Source organism: Chionomys nivalis, chromosome 4 (assembly GCF_950005125.1).
Source record: "Chionomys nivalis chromosome 4, mChiNiv1.1, whole genome shotgun sequence".
NCBI lineage: Eukaryota > Metazoa > Chordata > Mammalia > Rodentia > Cricetidae > Chionomys > Chionomys nivalis.
The window spans coordinates 51,697,889-51,715,351 of NC_080089.1; the positions used below are offsets into that span (position 1 = coordinate 51,697,889).

Consider the following 17,463-nt stretch of genomic DNA (forward strand, 5'->3'; position numbering starts at 1 on the left):
TTCAGGTGGGAAAGTTGAGACAGAAAAAGAAAATGAAGCAAGTGACCAAAAGTTGTACAGTGAATGACATACCAAGATTTGAAGGGAGTGTTCAGGTGAAATGGAGTAGGAAGAACACTGGTTTTAGACTTAGGCAACCTTTAATTCAGACTCAGTCACTTGGTGAACTTGCCGGGGGATGATTTAATCACCATGAACGAACTTTTATATTATATAAAATAGAAGTTCATTCATGGTGATTAAATCATATATATATATATATATATAAAGCTATAAAATAAGCCCTGATGAAGTAGCCTAGCTAGATGCATAGTGGAGACAAGGATAGACACCCGCTTTGTTTCTGACTCAGAAAGATCCTAGAATGTACTAAAGTAGCCACTGTTGATGTTCTTCAACAAGGGCAAAGAACAGACCAAGTGTCTTGAATCAGGATCTTCTTGGAGATTCTTCCCCTAATGTTCTGCTGTTGTTTATACAAGCGGCCTGCCATAGAGGGCACAGGGGCTAAGGAGACACAACTGAGGACCTACAGCAGTACAGCCCAGAAGCAGTAGAAGTCAATGATTGATAGCTCTGGATCAGATCTGGGGAAGCTCTGCTATACAAAGAGGCGCGGAACCTGCTGTGGGATTCTGTGGGGGCTACGCTCAGTCTCACGTTCCACCGAGCCACGGCGACCCTCACACGTGAGTGACAGCATTAAAGGCAGCATCAGAGAGGGTGTGTCCATGCAATAGGGACCACACGTGTAAAGCAGAGTCACCTGGTGCTCAGGGCCTGAGCTCAGCAGGAGCAAAAGGTTGATCAAGAGCTTTCCTCAGCCGGCCCCGCAGTCTAAACACAGGTGCTCATCCCTCACAGAGCTGTGCTGGGCTGCCAAGCCATTGTTTTAAGTTTGTTTAGTGCTAGCCAGACTTCTCATCAGACAAACATGGTGTGAAATAAAATAATAAAGTGTTTCAACATGGATTCAAATAGTTCTCGCGTGAAGTATAAGAACTTTGATTAGTGGACTTTCTTTTTACTTTACAATATTTTTTTTTTTAATGAAATGACTTGATAGGGAGAGGCCTGGGAGTCATGTATGTTTCTCTTCTAGACCTGAGGTCTTACTCTGTGGTGGGTCCTGTCTGCTGGAGGCAAAGTTCAGTTGTTTGAAGGGTGCTCCTTTGGTAAGATCAGAAGACTAGCAAGATCATTCTTGGACACCCAATACCCTGTCCTAAAATATCCCTTCCTATTTAAGGAGCTGGAGCCTTCTGTGAAAATGAGCTGTTTTCTTCCAGCTGAATTAGTCATTGCTGGTCATTAACACCAGGGATGCATGCTCAGTGTTGCACAGAGTGTGGTCCTGAGAATAATGGAGAATAAAACACAACTTTTAAGACAGGGGCGTAATTTTGACATAGAAACTTTCGAGAGAGAGAAAGACAGACTGTAGCATTGGACCGATTAGGAGATGTGTAATATTTTGACTTGGTAGAAATATTAAAAGGAAGAATGATGGATTGTGCCAGTTCTGCCAAGGACGATTAGTCTTTATAACTACTGGAGGACAATGGCCTGCATTCTCGTCAGGAGGGACAGATTCTCCGACTTTCTTTGCGTCAACTTCAAACCTTACTGTCAGACCCATATCTCTCTGTCTCCAGGAAGATGAGTTTGTGAGCATGAGAGTGAAAGACACAAATCCCATTGATAACTGAACTGTGCTCATTCAAGCTAGGCTTAACCTGCTTCTAATCCCCGCTTTGACTGGGTTCTCTCTATTGTTGCACTCTGAAAGACTTGTCTCTTCAACTGAGTCAGAAGCTCATAGACAGGAAGGAGCCTGTCTTTTTCCATAGCATTTCCCCCATACAGAGTTGACTGACTAAGAGTAAACACTAAATGACTGGCAGCTTACCCGATACTTTTCCTTCTATTAATGTTCCTTTTGCTTCGGTTCCCTTGTTTGACCCGCTGCTTTAGAACAAGCCATGATAAGTACTAAGACTCAAGTTCTAAAATCAGGCTTTCCAATCAGGACTAGGATAGAGGTGAGGACATTGCAACTGGAAAACATCTTAGAAGACAGATTTCACTGAAAAATGGCAAAGATTTTAGTGACGTCATTAAATTCATATGGTCATTCAAAATAAGTCACGTGAAATGGGTGATCCTCACAGCTATTGTTTTGTGTTGTTTGGTTGGTTTTTCTGGTGCTGAGGTGATTCTGACCAGACACCTTAAAACTGTGACAAAGCCCTTTATCAGGCATAATAAGTCCACAGAGTTCAATGTCATCAACATCATTTTTGCCGAATGACCATTGTGTGCTCTGCACTTTGCTAGGGATTGCAATGCAACTTCAAAGTACAGGGAACATGAGTTTTCTAGCAATCCTCTGCCAGAAAATGACTTTCCCCTTTCCCCCACTCAACCCCAGAAATCAAGAACAGAAGCCATAATGTGCTAGCCACCCACTATGATCAGCTCTTTTTCCCCATTTAATATGCTCAACAAACCTTCATAAAATTGAAACACAGGGAAGTTAAGAACTATTCCAAGGTCTGCGGGCTATCATGTGTCATAGTCAAAATTAGAACACAAGCTGTGCCCCCATATCCCATCTGTGTAGGCTTTTAAAAATGTTCACCATTGTGGTTTGAATGCTAACTGTCCCCCATAGGCACATGTGTTTGAATACTTGGTCTCCATTAAGTGATATTTTGGGGACAGGTTATAGAAGCATTAGTAGGTGGAACCTGCTTGGAGGGAGTGTGTTACTGAAGGGAGGACTGGTCTCATTTCCTGTTTCCTCTCTGCTCCCTCCCTCACCTACCCCCAATATCATAGCTTCCAGGCATGACGAACCCCTTTGGTAACCCAGCCCAAACAACCCTTTCTTTCTTGAGTTCCTTTTGGCCCAGTATTTACCACAGCAGGAAATAAGTTAATACATTTACCAGCATCTTGCCTCCCTTCTCAGCTGTGTTCTGATCAGGACAAACGCCCTTTTGAACAGAACTCCTCCAGGTTGTCAGACAATGACCAGTCTGGAAAGGTTGCACATTAAATTCCTGGTGGCATCATTGAAAAGTCTTCACCATATTGTACACATAGCCTGGAGACAAATCCGTCATAGACGGTGCCCACAAACCATAGCCTCCTCCATTGGAATTCATTTTAATTAATGAACAGCTTTGTCTTTAAGTCAGAACAGGTAAGTAGAACCAATCAGTGTTGCTTTGATCCTCAAAACAAAAGTTTTAAGTTGATATTGCCTTTCCTTCTCATTTTTTTCTTCCTTGTTTTTACACTATGGATCTTCTAATCACCACCTCCACCAGATCCATGACACAGCAAGCTCTTGGGTGCACCCTTATTCTTTGTCTCTGCCCCCCACTCAGCTCAAGGCTTCATCATCTATACACACTGATAGATTTTTATCTGGTATTTCAGCCACCACTTCATCAGTGCTCTCCACTGGCCCTCCAAGGATAATCCTTTAAATGTTCAACTATATAACTCTTTTCTCTTTTCCAAATTTCTCACTGATTTCTCCACTGACAAGGGGAAATGCGCATCTCCAAGTTTTCTCTTTTGTAGGCCCCTGGTCATCTGGCCTTTCCTGCCCTGTTTAGGTTTCATAGCGTCCTACAAACATGTACATTGTTCTTCCTCTGTAGCTTTGGACATAGTTTCTTCCACTGAAGTTTTTCCCTTTGTCTTTGGGGAACTCTAACATGCCTTGAAAGGTCCAACAGCAAACAATCTGAATTGAGAAGCCCTTCTTAGTCCTCAAATACAGATTTGCTCCTCACTTTTTTTGTGTTTCAAAGTGACACACATGTAATTGAGCTTGAATAGAATGATGTATGTTGGTTGATTATAAACTATAAAATTCTCTAGACCACATCCTCCTTACAACATGGATTTTATCAGTATCTAATATAATGTTTGGAAAACATGATTTTCTTATCTTCTTCCTACCCAAACCTCTAGCTGTTAATTTATAAGATTAGGGATCTGGGGAAAATAAATTTTCAAAATCCTTCCAGCCAGATGATCTTTAGTCAGCCCATATCTGCATTGTTTCAAGTCTTTGCTCAAATATAATTTTCTCAGTGAGACCTTCCTTGGCTACTCTATTTAAAATCCAATATTCTTTCTCATCACAGTCTTCCTTTTTCTGAGGCTACCACATTTATCCTTAAACATATTCCACAATCTACTTATGTCTTCTGTTTATTGTCTCCCTTCACTGTTTATAATGAAAATAGTACTTAAAAGAAGGAGGAGTTGTATAAGGATTATCTTGAAAGAATACCATCACAGCTTCATGCAAAATTAATAATACATGTAAATGTTCTAAAATGTGGAATGGTCACTGAAATACAAGGACTCAAATAATTGTATTCTCTATATGCTTATGAATTTGAATTTTCTAACTTGCAAAACAGTCAAGTCAGGATCCTTTGTTTATAGTCTTTACTGTGACATATCTGGCACCAAAAGAGAGGTCTAGCAAACAGCTGACTCGGAGAACATCTATGACTTGAAAAAACTTTCAAATGTTAGAAGTGAACTGTGAAAAGTTCTAGGGAATCATTTCATGAATAAGATTGTTAATAACATCAGTCAATGAATACCCAGTCGTGGCCAAACTAAGATTACTTATCCATGGCCACACTAAGATGAGAATGCAACTGGGCACGCAGAACTACTACAGCCTGATTCACAGGGAGAGGGCAGTGAAACTAAAGTTAAGGAATGAAGCCGCATGAACGTAAGGCAGAAATAACTATCGGGAACCTGTAATTGATCCTGTCCACAGCATGCCAATGGACAAGGCAAAAGCACCATCCTTTCTCACAGGAGCACACACTACAATCAGGGGGAGTGGTCCAGGCCACAGTGAAGAGCTAGGCAAGTCAGTGTCCTACTTATTCTTCTGTTCTTCCTTGGTGATGACTCGTCTTTGATACCTGGTGACCTTTATTTCCTCTTCTTATCCCTTGAGAAATCTGGTCTATGTTAAAGCACCAAATACTGCCAACACCTATACCTCTCTCAAGGGTGCTTGACAAAGGTTTGAAGACTATTCCACTGTAATCAACTTCATGTTTATCACTTAGGTAACTTCATTAAAGGCTTAGTTGGAACACCTTACTCTAGAAGGTAGCAGAAGGTGATCAAATCTTTGTCATGTGCAACCTGAAATCCACACCTTGTGCAAACAAGGGCGACCAAGAAAAGGTTCCTGAACCGCCTTCTGATGCAGGGTTGTTTGCCTGCAGACTGGTTTCTCTTCCACGCTCTGTTTTCCAAGTTAAACTGTGAGTTTGAGGTCAGATTTTAGGGTTTATCATTTAGAAAGCAGAAACCCCTAAAACCTGTCTGTTCCTGTCTGATCATGCTGAATGAAGTCCTTAAGGAACCATATAGAAAAGCCCATACCTTCCAAGCCTGGATCATTTAGGAGGAATCAGACACTGACTGGAAGAATATGTTTGATAGAGCTCTTATTCCCAAATACTTTGATTCAGAGAAAAATGTTATGACAGAGAGGTATTTGGCCCAGTGACCAGCACTGTGATGGGATTAAAGGGTGAATGGTCTTTGAGGCTATAAGATAAGCAATCTCCCTAGTTCTGCTAGAAGGATCATTCTTCCCCAACAACAAAGTGGTGGCACCGGTGTGCCTATGGTGGCAATAGGCAGAATGCTTCCTGTTTCCCATGGTCTGAATAGGATACACAGAGGGGCCCAGGAAGACTCCTTGCCCTTATTGGGGGACTCCAGGCATGATTACAGTTGGAACCTAGAAGTTACTACAGACTCAGGTGTTAAATCTCTAAGCAAAACTTCTCAGTCCTGCACTACGCTGGTGGATACTGTACGGGACTTGAATCCTAATAGTCCTCACACCAGGGTATAGACTAGACTGGCCGCCCTCCAGCTAGACCCAGAGAGAATCCTCTCAATACTGCTTCCTACTCTGTCACAACAAGGTGACATAAATCATGTCCAGGTATCAGCTTGGAAACAAACAGGGGAAGGGAACATCTGGAAATTTTTTTTGAAAGAATTACACAGTACATAGGGAAAATGAAATTAATCGTAGGAAAGCAGAGTGGATGCATCCCTTTGCACGTGTGTATGCTAAGCATGAACAACTGTGCCATCTCAGTGCGTCTCTGAGACTTCAGTGTCATGTGACATGTAAAGGCTCCCCTTGGACTTCAGAGATTCTGGATGCACTGAGAAGTGATGGCAGACATTCAGGTAAAAATTAATCCGCCCAACTCAAAGTCACAGCTAAGGAAAATTTACAGGTAATTTACAGGTTTATAGGGATGGACCCAATGAGATCAAAGAGTGGGGTTAAGAACACTCATTTCTAATGTATCTTATCTGTAAGGTAAGGGAAAATAAGATACTGTTTTTAGAGACAGGAGCATAATATTATCCGCATCAGTTCCAATCTGGGACACATATGGAGATGGTATATTTGGAAAAAATGATTAGACTTCAATATTCAACCCGAAAGAAATATATATATAGCTAATGTGTCATAGATTAATCCTTGGCTGAGGAATCCAAAGAACAAGAAAATGAATCCATGCCACCCCAGTAAGAGCAAGCAATGTTAACATCCATCCTTCTATTACACCAAACAGCTGAGGTTAAAATGTACACTTCCTGGAGTGAAGCTTTGATCAGAGATTGGGTTTTTAATCACTAATTCATCCTTGTTGCTGCCTTCCAGTAAAGCTAGTTGCTCATTTTCACTTCAGTATCCAATGCCCAATAGAAGTCCATCTTATCTCAAGGTTAGAATTGCCTATCCACAATTTCAGCTCCTGGAGTCTGGGGAGTGTGGCAGTCATGGGTCAGTATAGGGAAGTGGCTGTGCTTTCTTGGAGATCAAATAGTGACTTAAGATTAAAGCTCCAATCATTAGTGAGTTATTCTAGACAAACTGGAAGGGTTAGAGTGGGTAGCAACCACAGACAAAGAACATGGTCTCCAAAATGGATAAGCAGGACACAAAGAAAAAGACTATCAAATCTTGCCAAGACAGGGTAAGACAGTTTTTAAAAATTTCCTGCCTCTGAAAATGGCCTGTCAGTTACGCTAGGCCTTAGCCAAAGTTGGCTGCTTCAACATTACAAATGAGACTTTGGGTGATTGCTCAGGTAGCTAATTGTCTCCGTCATATTCTGCTCGCTTTGGAAGCTGCTTGATTGCACTTCCTGTCTACTCAAGTAATATTATCTCCCTTCTCAGGCTTTTGATGGGGTTGAAGACTAGACAGTTGTAGTTACCTTCTCTTATGATTTAGCCAAGCTTATTCCCAATGTAAGATTTGGACTCCTTAAAATAGAATGTTTATTAAAACATTTGTCATGTGTTCCTTGCTTATGTTGTTTGATGTCTGTTCCTATTGCATATAGTTTTGTATCAGGTTTGGATCACTCTTGTTTAGACAAAAGGGGGAGATGATGGTGAAAACCTTGTTAGCCAATTTTCTTTAAGAGGTGGAGCCCAGGTAAGGCGTGGCTTTCTGGGACCTGAGGAAAAACCTGTGCACCGCCAGATGCTCTCTCTCTCTCTGAGCCATTCCCGCGGGACACTGCTGTGCTTGGATTTCTTATTTCCTGTTTCGTGAGTTTTCCCCTTATAATAAATAAAAATATAATTGTAGCCTTTAGCTGGCCTGGTTATTTCAACACAAGATGATCAAAATCTTTGGGGAAAGAAGAACAAGGCTTAATGATGAGCACACTTGCTTTGCATAAATGCTGAGGTTTGCTTACAGGGCTGCTTGGAGAATCTTACCAATAAGCTTCCAATCACGCTTCCTACTCTCACTCCAGCCATTGCTAAGAATGAAGCACTAGGGACACCCAGGAAGAGGAAAGTTAGTGACTGTAGGAAGAATATCTGGAAGAGAAGAGGGACCATGAGGAGAAACAGCTACCCTCTTTTAATCCAGGGCAATTCTGAGAAAAAATGATAAAACAGAAGAATAAAGTGAGGTAAGTAGCCATGGAGGATTTTCATTCCTCTATAATTGTTAGGAGGCAAAAATACTGTGGGTAGTGTCTGGTAAACCTCTAAACAGATCTGCGGGTAAATGACAAGCCGGCATCTTCTCAGATATTGGACTGTGTGACCTTAGAAGTGTGAGGCTATACAACTTCAGAAGAAATGCTTCTGCGTGACATCTAACATGTTACAAGAATAGCAGAGTTGAGGTGGCAGAGGTAGTGGTTTGATTTACGACCCTGAGAAAGAATTCATGACTTTCAATGCAGGTCAGGAAAGTCAGACCCTCACTGTATAGGGAGGTGGAATGAGAGTGCTGGAATGGGAAGGCTGGGATGAAGAGTCCTGCATTAAATTACAGACTGGAGACAAAGGTCAGGGTCTGAGACTATAACAACGGATGGCAGGAGGAAGGCAGGGTAGGACAATAGCAGCACACAGTAAGGAACGTCCCCAGCAAGCTGCATTTCCACAGGGCTCAACCAGGGCCATTCTGGATTTGTGTGAACCTGAGATATCCCTCTTTGAGGGCAAAATATGGTGCTTAACACATTTCTTCCTGATGGACTAGGTTATGTTAGAGCAGCGAAAGTGGAAGAGGAAATATTCTCAAGACTTTGAGTTGGTACTTAGAAGAACCACTGAATTCTCACACTAGACTCAGTTTACTGGGTTATACCAAATACACACACATTCTCTCTCACACATACACATACTCATAGACTCCCATATTCATTCTCTCTCTCTCTCTCTCTCTTTCTCTCTCTCTCTCTCTCTCTCTCTCTCTCTCACACACACACACACACACACACACATACACACACACATCCCTTCTCTGAGATACAGCTGGTTTGAGTGGAAGAGCAGATAAGCTGCATAGCCATTTTAATTGTCTCCTTTAGAAAACTGTATCTAAGTGCAACGGAGTAAGATATTTAAAAAGCCTGGCATGCTATACACTAAATTAATAAGGAAATAGTGTCCAAAATACCAATTAACAAGAAAACTCTTTTATTGATATAAAAGCAGAACAAATTTTTCATGAATTCTAGTACCTGTTTTATTCTATCTATTGGATATACTCAAGTTCAAAAATCACTTTTTCTATGGGTGCTGTCACTGTTGTTAGCCTCTCTATAACAGCAGTCCTGTGAACCATGCATCTCGGCGAAATATCCTGCCTCAAATAGGTAAAACAACTTGAGTGATGTATTGTCCCCCAATTAAAGCTAAGTCCGTTTTCTTTTTCTCCACTAAGCATTCCTACATGGCACCAATAGTGCCATCGGGTTGGTGGTAATGACAAACATTGATGCCAAGCCGTAATATCTGCTTCTCAAATGTTACCAAATAAGGGAAAGAAAAACAAACCAGAATTGGATTTATATTCATCCTAGAGAGGAAGTATCTTCTTGTGTAGATGGGGCAATTCGTTCTGACATGAACTGTAACATCTGCAAGCCACAACCTCTGCCTTCAAATACGAACAAGTGGCTTTTCAGATTTGAAGCCTAGAATCACTAGGGAGTAGGTTTTAGAAGCCACATTAAAGTTTCTGGTTTTAATTTAGCCCGTAACTCTCAAATAATATCCATTAGTAATTTCTCAGCCATTATTCATAGAAAAGCACATAAAGCTTATACCTATCATTGAAAAAAAAAGTTTTAGTCATTATCTAATCAGTTCAATGGATACAGATAAAAAGGGAGTAAAAGTAAATGCCAAAGTAACATTTAAAGCTAAGTTGTCCATATTTTCAAAACAGTTACTTGTCAAATTAAACAAATAAGAGTTATATTTTTATTTTACCTACAAATAAGCAGATATATGTTATGTTTTATACAACATATATGTTGAAAAAACAAAAAATTCAAATTGCAATCCATGATTGTGGTCTAGATGGCTCCAAAGCTCTTTTAGATAGACCTTTTTATTCCACCTAGATAGCTGGACCACATTGATGTGGTCATAACTTCATTATCGTTGCTACATTTGAGTCACTAATATAGGAAAGGAAGCTTATCTAATTACCAGTTTCCCAAGCTGAGGAAGACTCTTCCCTTCCATTAAATAAAGAGAAAGTCATTCCGATTTGACCCCAAAGAAACAAGTACATGCATTTACCTGACTTCTCAGATCCTCTCTGGATCAGACGATGGAACAACTATTTGGTTTCGATCTCATACTTATAATGACAGAAAAGAGAATACAAAAGTCCATTGTAAATTTGTACAAAATGTATGCATATATAAATACATATCTATGGGTGTATATAAATTCTAAAGATTGTATCCATCTACATCTTCAAGAGTCAGAGTCCCATACAATTGACACATTGGCATTCTCTCCCTTATTTTCTCATTTTTTAAAACAGTAAGAATCAAGCATGCTACCTTATTAATACTGAATAGCAAGTGCAGGAGTTGAGCTGTAGCTATAGAGGGTTGAAGCAATTAGTTTGACTGGACATCAGTAAATAAAATCCTTAGAGTAAATTTAGCTATTTCCATATTGCCATTTGTCTCATAAAAATGAAATCTTGAATGTTATATGGGTCAGCTGAGTTCACTAAGTAGCAATCTAAACAGAGTCTATAGAAATTTGCATTGTTATATGTTTATTGCAATAATTTGGTGTGGGACCTGATCTACTAGAATTTCATGTAATTCTCATTCTAGCTCACAGAAATCTTGTGACACCACCAGGTTCACAGCGTATTAAATTCAGTATGAAATGTAATTAACAAGCTGCATCATCTTTACACAGGACACTATCAAAATATTAAACCCTAGTCAATTGATGGGGAAAGGCATAAACACTTAAAGGTGCACAATAAATAGCACATTACAGATGTGTGCTTATGGTTAGAGGTATCAAGACTTTTTTAAAATACACATAATTAGCTTATTTCTTGCTCCCTCTATTTCTTTTGGAAAAGTATATAGGACATTGCCCCCTAGGGTGTACAGGCTGCTTCTTGGAAGGGGATTATTATTGCATGCCTTGAATGCACTGTGATTCATAAGGCAGGAACACATGAGTCGCTTCAGCACCAAGGAAGTGGAATCAGCATCTAGCACTACTCAAAACAGAATATCTTATTGCTTTAATAAAATGGGAAATTATTTACTGTAAAATAAACAGTGCACCAAATAATGGGAAGAAAGTAAGATCTGTGCACTTAAGTGGAGCTCATTGAAATGAGGACGTTCCTTCTTTCTGGGTTCCTGATTCTATTTGGATTTCACATTCAAGACCCATTCTGTAAGAAGGTGTTAAGAGTTATGGTTGGATTAGGGCAAGTTAAAGAGATTACTGTACATTCTCTTTCACAGTGCCTTAGTCTGATGTCCAATGTAGAGCTCACTGTAGCTAACGTAGAGTTCCACTGATGGGCTCCTTGGTCGTCTGAGGGAGTGAATGCACTCTGACCTGTTACTAGGAAGTGACTAAGGCACCGGAGAGAATCTTGTTCATTGTTTAATATATTGTATCCAGAGATTAGGCCTGGTCTTCCTAATGGTACAATGTGGCATGCTTAAATGATGGCCTGTGCTTCAGAGAAGGATTTGGATGATATCTGGTAGGTGACTAAAATCAACCTTAATAACTTATAAAGATACAGTCTGAGCCTGGGAAAGTTTATAATAACCAAAAACATTAGAGGCAATAGTTTCTCTGGATAATAAGCACATACAACTTGAAACAAGACAGAGAACTGAGGGCAACTAGTGGCTCAGGAGAGGAATATGTGTGGGGTCCCCCTGCCAAACACCCAGCAGCAGAGTCTAGCATAGATGAGTTTATCCTGATGTTTGAAGAGAGGACAAAAGAATTATCTTCTCTCTCACTCTATTTTTTCCTCAATATTCTCTATTTGTTCTGGGGGGCCAATTAAGCCAGACTTAGAAAAGAAGAAAGATCCTCCTCCGTTGCTGTTTATCAGATGCAGGCACAGAGTTGTAACTAGACAAGCTGTAGACATGTTTTATCTTGTAAGCATTCACTGATTTAACTTGGAAATCTGCATGTCCTGTCATCCAAATTGCCCAACATCTCCAGCAGTCTTTCCCCCAGACACATACAGTACAAGCAAGCACACACACCACTGCCTCCAGGTGGTAACTGCATGCAGGGAACCACAGGCACTGTTGAAATATTAACCATGATTTAATAGATGGCATTCCTGCGCACCCATTGTTTGTTTTCTGTTGTGGCTGTTTCTGCTATTCACAAAAGAAAAAGGGAAACGTGGGTGTCATCTTTTTTTATAATAGTCTACTACAGAGTAAAATACAAAAGAACACTTCCGGAAACAGAAGCCAGGCCTGCACCACTGACTTCCTTAGCCAGTGGCAACCATTATATCAACAGCTGGAAAGTTAGAACAGGAATATACAGTTCGGAGGACATATCACAGAACTATAGTTTTCTTCTGTATTTGGTACCAATATAATAAGTATATAACAAAGGTGCACTTATTCTAAAAATAAAACAGAAACATATTGGTTGGTTAGATACTGCATTTCCAGAACGGCACATTACCTAATACTTTTTTTTTTTTTACATAAAGGTAACTTATGCAATGTTCAGTAATAAGCAAAACAATAGTACACGCTAATCCAATTGTAGAAAAAGAAGAAAGAAACCAATCGAAACCAAGACAATCACTTTCCAAAATAGCTCCTTCTTTGGCCTGCACAACCAGAGGAAGTAATCAGGAAGGCGAGACATATTCAGCACCAGACATAGCTGGACAGCTCCCGATGTCTCTGAGGCTAAAACAGAACAAAAACAGAAAGCTGCCACCAGTCAAGTGTGCAAGTGGGGAGGGCGGAGGAGGATGGAAGGGGCAAAAGCGGATACTGTGGGTTTTGCTTTTTTGCGCTCGGCCAGCGAGAGATATTTCTAAAAGTAAACTCAAAAACTCTGCCCAGGGGAACCAAAAAGTGAAAAGATGACTGACTAGAAAGGGGTTACCTGTCCTAAACGTTTTTCTGGGACATTCTCTGTGGTCTCTGGTGCTTAATGTAGATGTTTCCTTTATAATATACTAACGCCTGAGCCCGGCTAAAGGTGAGGGAAAGGGAGGGGAGAGAAGCTAAAGGAACCGTGAAAGAAGGCCCATGGGGGAGGGGCAGAAAGGCGACTAAACCTTCACTTGACAGCTATATACAACATCACCGGCCCCCTCCCCTCCTATGTTAACACCTTTTATATATTTGGTAGCTTGTGCGGTTTCTCCTCTTTACTGAGGGGGACACGGGGTGGAAAGGGAAGATGCAGCCATCGTTAACAATGAGAAGTTATGTGATTTGTCATGCGCTTGGACTGTGTTAATAATAGTGTAATAATTACTATAAATATCAATAAAGTATTATCAGCGTTATTTCTTCCTCTGAGACTTTCCTTGCCCAATATTTACAAATACCGCACAGTGCCTCGGCGGAGGAGAAACAGTAAAAGGGTGGGCAGGTAAGGAAAGAGGGCAGAGGAAAGAGGGGTCAGAGGAGAATGGAAAAGGAAGAAAGGAGGACCAAAAGCGAGGATGGCAAAGATGCTGGAAACGAGGAAGGGGTAAGGAGAGGGCTACACAATCAGGACAGTACCACCGTTTGCAAAAGGCCCTCGCCAGCTGTGTCCAAGCAGGAGGAAGCTGCGTGTGCTCCGTGTGGACTGGGGGCTGGCGGTGGAGGCGGAGGAGCACAGGGACCCTGGCACAGGAGACCAGGGGTTGAAGAGGAGGAAAAGGTGGCATTGGAGGGAGCGCCAAAGGCGGAGTCCCGGGGCTGTCTCTCCAGCCGGGTTTCTTTTCCATGGATCGGAGCTTGAGCTTGAACACCTGCCCGGGGCAGCCCACCACCACCGTGGCTGCCGCTGCAATGATCTCTCTCGTATTCCTCCTGAGCCCTCTGCATCTTCCGCTTCTTCATCCTACGCTTGTGGATGTGGAAAGTGGAGAGGGACAGCACGATGAGGCAGAAGATGAGAGTGACCAGGACAATCAGCACCAGCGTGGACGAGAAAGACTGGAAGAGCTGCTGTCCCACCTGCGTGATGCAGGTGCCACCACCTGCGCCTGAGCTGCGGACACCTGCGTTGCTGCCTCCACTAGCGTTGTGGGAAGCAAAGGTCCGATTGAGGAGACAAGGCGGCAGTGCCAGCCTCAGCTCTTTCGGCGCCCTGGCACTCATCGGCGCTGGGCTGAGAGGGGACAGACCCACCAGGCTTCCTCTGTTGTACACACGGTTCCCACCAGCCAAGACGAGGACAAGAGCCCACGCCACCCCAACTGCTCCCTGGCGCTGGAGGGACTGAGGGAGCGACTGCCGGCAGGCAAGCTGGCCAGAGCTAGTGGCCCCAGGGAGATTGTCTCCGGTCCTCCTTGATCTTGTCTCCAAGCGCCCAGTTTCCTTTCCCCAGGCACCGTGCTGCAAAGAGAACAGGATTAGTTAGGGTCCCGGCCACCGCCAAGGTAAGTGTGGAGAACGAGAGGAATCTGCCACCACTGTCAAGTGACCCTCAGTTGGATGCTGTCATCTCCACAACCCACCGACCCAATCCTACCGCTCCTAGCGGCGCAGGAGAGCGGCTGCCAGCTGCTCCGCTGGCTCAGATGGGGTCTGGTGTCCGCACCGCACCGCACCGCACCGCGGAGACACTGGTTACTCAGCAGAGAAGGCAGCCGCCCTGCCCCCTGCACAACTTTCTAATTGTCACCAACAGTGGCCGCCAAGGCTGGCTTTCTCTATCTACTTCCCAGAAAGCCAACTGCCTTCCTCTCTGAGCACCATGGACCTCTTCTCGGGATCTACTCTCGCCAGCATTTGCTCCGAGCAGGCTCCCTGTATGCAAGCTTCCTTTCCCATCCAGACACTTCCACCCTGGACCTTCAGATCCCCAAGGTCCTAGTCCCAGGGGATACATCCCACTGCCTCTGTCCCTGGCCACAGCTGACACGCTGGATCTGGCACACAGGATCATGCTCGACCTTTCTCCAGTCTTCTTTCCTGCTACCTTCCTCCCCCTTCCTCCCCATCAAAAACAGCTGAAGCACCCTTCTCAGCGGAGGCATATCCTCGCAAACGCCCCCCTCCTCCCCATCTCCCTGAGCCTCCCACTTGACAGCGTCTTGTATCCTTTTTCTTTCTCCCAGAGCAGGAACTGGAAGGGGAAGGGTTCCCGCCTGCAAAGTTTGGGGAACCGACCTTGTCTCCAGCCTTCCCCGGGCCCTGACCTCAGGGCCCGGAGGCTGTGGTAGAGGACCAAGTCAGGAGGACCCGCAGCGGGCAGCACAGCTCCCTCGCCTCTCCCAAAAGGCAGGTGCAAACTGTTGCACTGCGGAGCAGCAAGGCAAAGCGCTAGCCTCCGCTGGGGCAGGGGCGGGGGCCAAAGCTCTGACCAGAGGTGCCTGCGCAGGCCGCGGGAGTGGTCTTACCCGCCCACATCCTGCCGCTGGGCTCCCTAGTCATGGAAGCCTTCAGCCGGACCATTGTCTCTTACCTGGAATGGCCAACCGGCTTCAGAGAAGGAGCCCCCGCCTCGGCTGCAGTGACGGCTGCAGAAGGCGCGGAGCGCAGGGACCAGAGACAGAGCCGCGCTGCCGCTGCTGCTGCTGCTACCGCCGCCGCCGCTGCCTTCGCCGCTGCTACAGGGAGCTCAGCTCTTAGCCTATTGCCAGAGAGGCCGGTGACGTCAGGCAGCCACCGCCAGGGCTCCAAGCCACCCCTCAGGCCCCCACCCACCCTCATACCCAACACCTTGTCCTGTCATAACAACCTCGCCAACACCAGTCCCAGTTCCCTGCTGTTCCCCAGCTTTGGGGCTGGGAGGAGCAAGCCCACCCTCACCCCCATCTCCACCCTGCCAGCAACCCACCTTCTGCACTAGCACTCCTTGGTCTGGGAAAGAAGCAAGCTTTGCTTCTTCCATTGCTCTGAGCTTCATCCTCCACCGGTCTCCAGGTACATTTTGCCTCAGGAGAACCTTGTCCCCTGGGGGCACACTTTCTTCCTGTTGACTGATCAGAGTTCTTGCTACTCCCAAATCCTTTTTTTTTTTTTTTAAGGCCTCTAATCCTAAGCAATAAACTGCCTGTACTAGAGAGATGACAAGGACATTTGTCAACACAACTGTGGCAGAATCCGAAGCGGGGGACCTAAATGTACATCAGAGACCCCGTTGTCTCCATCAGTCACCAAAGTATGTCATTCCATCTGCTTTTGGATATCTTCCTCACAGTCCATCTCCCGGCCCAGGCTCCATTCGGTGTATTGAACACCCCTTCTCTTTTGAGGATCTCACCTTGTGAACACACAAAGCATGCATGGGCTTAGGAGGCTGAAAGGGGAAGTTAGAAAGAGGAAGGTAGAAAACCTATGACCTGTAAACGTTCTCAGCATTGTGTGTGCTACTTGACAAGTCTTCCTTCACTGACTCTAATTTTTGTCCAAGTGCTTGATGCATTAGCTTTTTAAGTTAAATGCATACATCTTCTAGAAAGACTCTCAGCAGCCTGCCAACGTCTTGTATGTAACCAGCAAACGACTAGTTTGGAATACTTGCAGAAACAGGACTAGTGTATTCTTTTATAGTAGCCATCTTCAAAACAGAGAGCGCTTACTTTTTTTTCATGCACGTAATTGGAAGAGTTGTCTTGGAACACAAACCAAAGTCTGTACGGTCTCTAAGGACAGTCAGATAACTCATTAAAATTGTTTCTTCTCTCCCATCTTGTGCACCTCCTGTCTTTGAGTCTAGCAAAATGTGCAATGTTTACTCCCTGAGTTGGATGGTGAAGCTTGTGTTAATGCCTCCTGCCATGAATCGGGAAGGAAGGTTGATGGGAACACTAGATGCCACGTGCCCACTTGTATCAGTTGTAGTTGTGAAGTGGGGTCTGATATGAAAAGAAAAATAAGATTTCTCCTTCTGACCCTACGTTACCATCTACCCCCCTCCAAATCCTCACTTTCCTCTTTCTGCTCACGCCATCAATGAACGATACATCATATCCTCCCTCCATCCCAAATCTGCTTTCCTTTATTTGAGGACATGTCATCTGGGGCCCTGGGAGCAGCAGTGTTAAAGCATTTGTGTAACATGCAGAAGGCCCTGGGTTCTATCCACAGCACTGCAGAGAGGAGGGAAGCACCGGCTCTGTCTTCACAGCTCTGTCGATAAGAAAAGTGCCGTAAACTATTTAAGCTAATATTAGTACATGCTTAATAAAGCCCAGCTCCTTCAGACCCCAGATTGACGCCCTTCACTGCCAAAGTCACAGTCCATGATGGCCAGTGACCGGATGCTTGCATAAGCCTTCCTTCCTGGAGTGAGGGGACCTGGTGGTGCAACCTTGCTTGCTTCACTGTGACAGCTGAGGCTTCGCTATGAAGACCTGACAGACAGTGGTCTGTTTGTGTG

The 17,463-nt window shown here is 43.8% G+C and overlaps 1 protein-coding gene across 4 annotated transcripts; it reads right to left on the reverse strand.

Moving 5' to 3' along the window:
- Positions 1–9,028: 9,028 nt before the first annotated feature.
- On the reverse strand, positions 9,029–16,542 carry C4H11orf87 (chromosome 4 C11orf87 homolog). Of its 4 annotated transcripts, none has more exons than XM_057768492.1 (2): positions 15,919–16,542; positions 9,029–14,471 (listed from the first exon to the last, which is right to left on the reverse strand). In XM_057768492.1, exons 1-2 carry the CDS (start codon positions 15,985–15,987, stop codon positions 13,638–13,640), a joined length of 903 nt encoding a protein of 300 aa, XP_057624475.1. In that variant the 5' UTR covers positions 15,988–16,542; the 3' UTR covers positions 9,029–13,637. The 4 variants fall into 4 exon arrangements, with proteins under 4 accessions (XP_057624475.1, XP_057624476.1, XP_057624477.1 ...); XM_057768493.1 differs by lacking the exon at positions 15,919–16,542 and adding an exon at positions 15,544–15,767; XM_057768494.1 differs by lacking the exon at positions 15,919–16,542 and adding an exon at positions 15,249–15,520.
- Between the last annotated feature and the right edge of the window lie 921 nt (positions 16,543–17,463).

Bases quoted from the DNA above. Each gene is read 5' to 3' on its own strand.
- C4H11orf87 (XM_057768492.1), bottom strand. From the start codon at position 15,987: ATGAAGCTCAGAGCAATGGAAGAAGCAAAGCTTGCTTCTTTCCCAGAC. The intron at 14,472-15,918 runs GTGGGTTGCTGG...TTCTCTTTGCAG, and splicing joins AAGGAGTGCTAGTGCAGAAG to CACGGTGCCTGGGGAAAGGA.